We start from the raw sequence: 6,769 nt of genomic DNA on the forward strand, positions 1-6,769 counted from the left end.
CTCCATACAGAACTGTTTGCAGAAAAGGTATAATTTACAAGAACCGACAAGACTGAAAGGAAAATCTGTTGAGCACAATGCTGTCTTCCATTTGGATGTGTATGTGTGCGTACAGGGGAGTTTGGAGAGGTATGCTATGGGCGCATGCGCCTCCCAGGGAAGAGGGACATCCCTGTGGCGCTGAAGACACTCAAGGCAGGATACAGCGACAAGCAGCGACGAGACTTCCTGGCTGAGGCTTCAATCATGGCCCAGTTTGACCACCCCAACGTCATCCGTCTAGAGGGAGTGGTCACACGCAGTAAGCTGCTGCTCTCCGGCTCCAAGGCCCTTACTTCCCCTTGTTTAAGGAGTTTGGTATCCTAGTGCTGCCAAACAATCCAGTCCATTGGGCAGCTAGACACATACAGAAAGCATTTCTTACTCATGATAAGATTCCGTCATATTCTTTCTCTCTCACCAGGTAAACCAGTTATGATCATCACTGAGTACATGGAGAATGGATCACTGGATTCTTTCCTGAGGGTAGGCAGTCATCGAAATAATCTGTATCTCTGCTTTTTGAATCAACCAAAAAAGTCCTTTAACCTCTGACTCCGTCTCTTCCTCTTCTCCAGAGGCACGATGGTCAGTTCACCATCATCCAGTTGGTGGGCGTGCTGCGTGGCATTGCAGCTGGCATGACCTACCTGGCAGACCTGGGCTACATCCACAGAGACCTGGCTGCGCGCAACATCCTGGTCAACAGCAACCTGGTGTGTAAGGTGTCTGACTTCGGCTTGTCCAGAGTCCTGGAGGACGACCCTGACGCCGCCTACACCACCAGCGTGAGTTTGTACACACACACACATGCATTCACATCCTAACACACACACACATTCACATCCTAACAGACAAACACACATTCATTGTGGTTGGTTCCACAGGGTGGTAAAATCCCAATTCGCTGGACGGCACCAGAGGCCATCGCCTACAGGAAGTTCTCGTCGTCGAGTGACGTGTGGAGCTATGGGGTGGTGATGTGGGAGGTGATGTCATACGGGGAGCGCCCATACTGGAACCTCACCAACAGAGACGTGAGTGGGATCTTCCTGTACTGTAGCACTCCCTGGCCTTTCTCCCAGAGAACACAGGGAGAAAGGTGTTGGACGATACGTCCATGTGTGTGTTGAATCCTGTGTGTGTGTGTGTGTGTGTGTGTGTAGGTGATCAAGTCGGTGGAGGAGGGCTACAGGTTGCCTGCTCCTATGGGTTGTCCTGGTGCGCTCCACACGCTCATGCTGGACTGCTGGCAGAAGGACCGTAACGAGAGACCAAGGTTCTGCCAGATCGTCACAGTTCTGGACAAGCTGATCCGGAACCCAGAAACACTCAAGTCAATGGGTCCTCTGTGCAGGTGACACTTTCTCTGTCACCAGGGTGGAGGTTTGGCTTGCAAGATGGTGTGTGTGTGTGTGTGTGTGTGTGTGTGCGTGGTGGGGGGTGATGTGGGGTTAGGGTTAGGGTTTGATCATCTGCTTCATCTGGCTGACATCCCTGTCAGTCTCTCACAGCCTGCAGCTGTTTTGGAATGATCCTCAAGTGTGACTAGTTCCTGCCCTGACTGTCCACCACTGGAATCGGAGGTGCTGGAGCCAAAGAATCACTTCACCCCGTCCCTGAAAACTATGCCAGTTTGACACACATATTTATTTAATATACCGAAACATTGTCTTACGTAATTGGCCAACATCTTTCTGTAGTTTAGATAGTGAATTGTGCCTGTTTGTAATAAACCAGGGAGAGTGTGGCTGACCTCATCAGTCAGATAGCAGCCTCAAGATGAAGTTACAGCATGAAGTTTCCCCCTAGCAGTCTGTCTGTGGCCCAGGGAGAAGACATGCCTTAGGAGAGGCCCAGAACGCCCGTGTACGTTTTCCAATAAGCTCATCTCTCAAAGACGTTCCCTCAGTTAAGTAAAAGCCTGGCTCTCATATTGACATTGATCCAGGCTGATTCAGAGAGCAGGCAGAGGAGACACAGGCTGACTGGACCTGTGTAAATTGCTCCGTTCAGATCGCTGGTCCCACAGAGTTACTGGTGCATGTCAAGGGGAAGGAGGGGAGCTGGAGGGATGCAGAGAGGGGAGGAGGAGGAGTGGTAGTGGGTGTTGAGAGTTTCTCCTTGTATTAATCTACCCAAACCAGCCATCCTGCAATCACAGCCGGCACCCCTTCTCTATCATTTTAACTGCTATTGATTTTCTGGCTTGTCTCCTAGTGCATTTCAAAACCTCTTTTCTTCACTCTCCTTTTCTTCTTTTTCCTCCTTTGACTTTCTGTCATCATTCAAACTCCTTACCCATCTCTCCATTTTTCTTTCTCAATCTCTCTCTTTCTCTCTCTCTCTTTCTCTCTTTCACTCTCTCTCTCTCTCTCTCTCTCTCTCTCTCTCTCTCTCTCTCTCTCTCTCTCTCTCTCTCTCTCTCTCTCTCTCTCTCTCTCTCTCTCATCTCTCTCTTTCTCTCACTCCTTCCTTCTCTTTCTTTCTCCTCCTCCCATGCTCTCGTTCACTCTCTTTCTCTCCTTCTTTCTCTTTGTCAGGTTAAACAGTCCTCCTCTGATGGAAAGAGCAATCCCAGACTTCAGTAGCTGTAACTCTGTAGATGACTGGCTGGACACCATCAAGATGGGACGCTACAAGGACCACTTTGCTGCTGGGGGCTACTACACACTGGGGCACGTCATCAGCATGAACCAGGGGTGAGAACCAGGATGCTGTTGACGATGGCTAAGGCGATGACGTAGTGTCTGAAGCCAAAGAAGACGTGGTGTTTGACCCTTTTGTGTCACTCTGTCTCCAGGGACATCCACAGGCTGGGCGTGACGCTGATGGGTCATCAGAAGAAGATCATGACCAGTGTGCAGCTCATGAGGGTGCAGGTGCTGCACAGGAGCGTGCCCTCGGTGCACGTATAACAGCTCCAGCCGTCCAGCAGGGCACCACGTTCCAATCCAACCCCGGGCATCTGACGCCGAGTGGAACTTCAAGGGGATAGATCTATGGCTATTAGAGAACCATAGGAGATGTGTTGGGATCACAACGGAACTGTTTTTTATACAGAGTTCCAGAATCGAGAGGGTGAATGTGAAGGGTTTCACGTACAGTGCAACAACATAGTCAAGTCACTGGGACAAATCAAACTATTATTTTTTGTTTCTAACATATTTTATAAGTTATGTCTTATTTGTAAATGAATGGACTGCCTTAATCACAATGATTTTGACATTGTTATATACAAAGACAGATTTTATGAATATGACTTTATAAGAGGTTTATGATGATGTTGAGCAAAGTATAGATTGGTGGGATTTGGGAGTTTGTTCCACATGGTGCCTCCATTCTCCAGGGGGTCAAAGGTAGTCGGCCCCTACCTAACCCGCCAGTGAGCTTTGTCCACACGAGAGACTCTGGACCTATGCTGAGGAAACTTCAACAGACTACCACAATCGAGCAGCCTGTTTTACCAGGGCTAGAACAACCACGACAATAACAAGACATGTACTCGCACATGCATCCTTTCTATATGACCTAGGGAGAGATTACGAAAAGTCTCTTCCACATTGAAGCTGCGTAGCGCACAACTTTGAAAGGATGTATGATGTTACACTTTGTTTTTACAGTCTGCTATTTTGCTAGTACTTTCTTAGCTACAGTATCACAAGGTCTGAATGTAATTACAGAAATACTATGGAACTTTACATTACCAGTGTAACAAATTATATGATGTAAGATACTGATCGCAAAGTACTTAATAATTCATTTAGAAGCGCTATCAGGACAATAGAGAAAAGCTAAGCTACAGAGACTGTAAAATAAAATGTTATATGATGTGATTTGTCACTGTTTTGCCTCTGTGGTTATGAGAGGGGACAGCTTGTGAGTGAAATGTTTTTTTTCTTCTAAATTTGCCAGAAAACAACATAATCCAACTGTCCTTGTCCCCCTGTGCAATTGAGATATCATGTATTTCCTTGTGCACTCCGTAGGCTGTTTTCTATAGATGGTAGATGTTTCTATTTCTTTGAGAATACGCCTCATGTTGTTCCCTCAGTATACGTTATGTTCTTGATTGCAAACTTTCACTACTCTTTTACATTTTATTTTCTTTGGAGGCTTTTGAAAACACTGGACTTGAATAGAAAATATTCTACAGTATATGTTTCGTCAGATGAGTTCATCATAGGAATACTTACCAAGAGTCACAGGAAGAAAAGTCAAAAAGGAGATTTGATCAACTCTGCCTGAAACATTTTGGATTTGTTTTCAGTTCCAAAAGACTAAGGCTTTGACTGAAACCGAAGGATCATTCAAGCTGTTCATGTGAAATCATAAATGTGCAAACTGTCCATGAAAACACAATAAAGGAATGTCTGTCTGTGTGTGACTGAAACAGCAATATCTCTGTAGTGTTCAGTGCAGCCATAACTGGTCTGACAGTGAATAAATGAGTTTAACACAACAGTTGTACTGTCTTGTGTGCCCTGATTTGACCTCTGCTATTTCTGATTGTGATCTGGCATAACTAAAAAGTTACACAGATGTCCTTAAAGTAACTGACTAATTCCTCAGCTTTCATCAGGTTAAATGGTCAGTCCCACCTTTAACACTGATTGAACAATACATCTGGCTGGAGCTGCCAACACCAGGTCCTGTTCTTGAGGAAAGGTTTGTATGTTGTTCTGTTTTGTGGCTGTGATGCTTGGGAAGTTAATTTCAGCTGCAGCGAGAGTCAATGAGGAATAGAGCTGATGACTCAGTGTGTCTGAGTAATTGTCCTTTCCTTCACCTTAGGAGGGCGGTTAGAAGATAATCCTCTCCTTGGTGAAACGACACCCAACAGAACAGCATTAATCGCATTACTAAGGCCGTGTGCTTTGTTGCTGTGGAGTCCCATGCCCAATTATCATCCACTGGCCCATCCCTGTGACAACCCTGTTCCCCTCCCACTCCTCAGGAAGGGTTCTAGACTGTCCCCTGATTGGAGAGCTGCTCGCAGCTTCTATCTTCTATCTTAATAACCCCCCTGGCGACTTCCATTCTTAGGAGCAGGTCCTAATGTTCTAGAATGTCCCCTGGTTGACGTCTCCAGCAGCTTAGACCAGTGGACATGCTAGAGTCCGTGGTGTGTCTAGTATCACCAGCCAGCAGGTCCTCCTAACAAAGGATCAGGCAACAAAACATATTTGAAATGATGTATTAATTGTAAAGTTTGTGTCTGTGATAATAAAACAACAATGACTATTCATGGACAATTTCATGTGAGATGTACCTTTTATTTGGGTAACAAGGAAGTCCTTTTCAACAACCTTGGGACAATACACCTCTAAATGTATGTGTCATAAGATGTTGTCATTGCCTCACATCACAGAAGAAATCTACACAGTCAACACACAAATGCAGCCACCAGAGACTGTGCAGTCATCTGATTTTGCTAAGACTTTAATTGACAGACAGTGGAGTATGGTTCATGGTGTCAGATTCCAGACCGTGGTCATTTACCTTATTGTATATCTTCTAAAAACAGTATGTATTAACTGGTGAGGACATTAGTCATTACTTTTATTCTGTGGCAAACCTGGGGAAAAAAGGTTTGTCTTGTTTATGTTTACGTCACTGCAGTGCAGCCTGAATTGAATTACAGCAATGTGGCCAAATCCCTCAGAATGTGATTGATACACTATACACAGAGTTGCAGAGAGATAAGAAAGAATACAGGTCCTCTTGCACAGTACTTAAAGGCTGTGTACCCTCTCCTCTTCAAAAAGGGTTTTTATAAGCTGGGTTTATTCTATTTATGTTCTGGATTTGTTACATTAAGCAACCTGAATACTCACCGGAGGACCAGCCCCTCCAGAAGAACTGGGTAAAAAAACCTGAGCGTGCTTCTTCCTCAAATTACCTTCAAGGACCAAGCTTGGAAGAATGTTATGATTCAGTTTGGGATGAAACTTGACACATCAAATACCTATTTCACTCTCAAGCCTAAAACACAATGGAGGCTCTGTCTGTTTTGTTGTAGTGTATGTGTGTGTGTAACAGGGGAGTCTGCAGCCTTCACAGTACAGAAGACTGATGTAGCGTGTCCTGCGCTTCTCTCTGGCCCATTACATACAGTACTGACACTATTTCATTATGCATTCATGATACATGTGGTATTGTTGTGAAAATAGGATATATTGTGTATGGAATACACAGAGCCTGCTGGCAGGTAAATGTAAATATACACACTACATTGAAAATACATGGTGAACACATTGCATATTGCTAACAATATGCATAACAGGCCGTCTATCTAATCCTGTGGTTGTGATGTTGGTATGCAGATTTAGTACGATTGAATCTGCACTGTAGTGTCCTTCTCAACCACATACAGGCAAACATACCAAGACATGGAAATAAGTCTTTAAATGTGAGAACCTCAAGATCCTTTGAAGGACAATTCACAATTGAACTAGTGACTATCAATTTCTATTTCTCAAAGTAAATACAATCTTTAATTGACATGAGCGTGTGCAGGCAGTGAGTTCCACCCTAAATATTACAGGGAATGTGCAAATGTTGGCTTAATGATAACAATAATTTTAAGCTAACCCCAGCTCCATGTTGGATAATTATCTGCACGTAATATCCAATGTGTATTTGCTTTCAATAGACAATTTTATTAGACCTGCACACAATGTTCAACATTTAATTTACCTTATTATCCTTTTAATGCTCATTTCCTGTT

At 44.4% G+C, this 6,769-nt stretch overlaps 1 protein-coding gene across 1 annotated transcript in view; it reads left to right on the forward strand.

Moving 5' to 3' along the window:
* Window positions 1–4,486, forward strand: part of epha8 (eph receptor A8) — a 41,056-nt gene extending 36,570 nt beyond the window's left edge. Inside the window, exons 14-20 of the mRNA XM_084704605.1 lie at window positions 116–301; window positions 464–525; window positions 618–827; window positions 927–1,076; window positions 1,206–1,396; window positions 2,583–2,741; window positions 2,843–4,486. Of these exons, the coding sequence (XP_084560731.1) occupies window positions 116–301; window positions 464–525; window positions 618–827; window positions 927–1,076; window positions 1,206–1,396; window positions 2,583–2,741; window positions 2,843–2,957 (1,073 nt within the window). The 3' untranslated portion in view covers window positions 2,958–4,486. The remainder of the gene's footprint in view (window positions 1–115; window positions 302–463; window positions 526–617; window positions 828–926; window positions 1,077–1,205; window positions 1,397–2,582; window positions 2,742–2,842) is intronic.
* The last annotated feature ends 2,283 nt before the right edge of the window (window positions 4,487–6,769 follow it).

Source organism: Hypomesus nipponensis, chromosome 9 (genome assembly GCF_054491055.1).
Source record: "Hypomesus nipponensis isolate SF chromosome 9, ASM5449105v1, whole genome shotgun sequence".
In the NCBI taxonomy this organism is placed as follows: Eukaryota; Metazoa; Chordata; class Actinopteri; order Osmeriformes; family Osmeridae; genus Hypomesus; species Hypomesus nipponensis.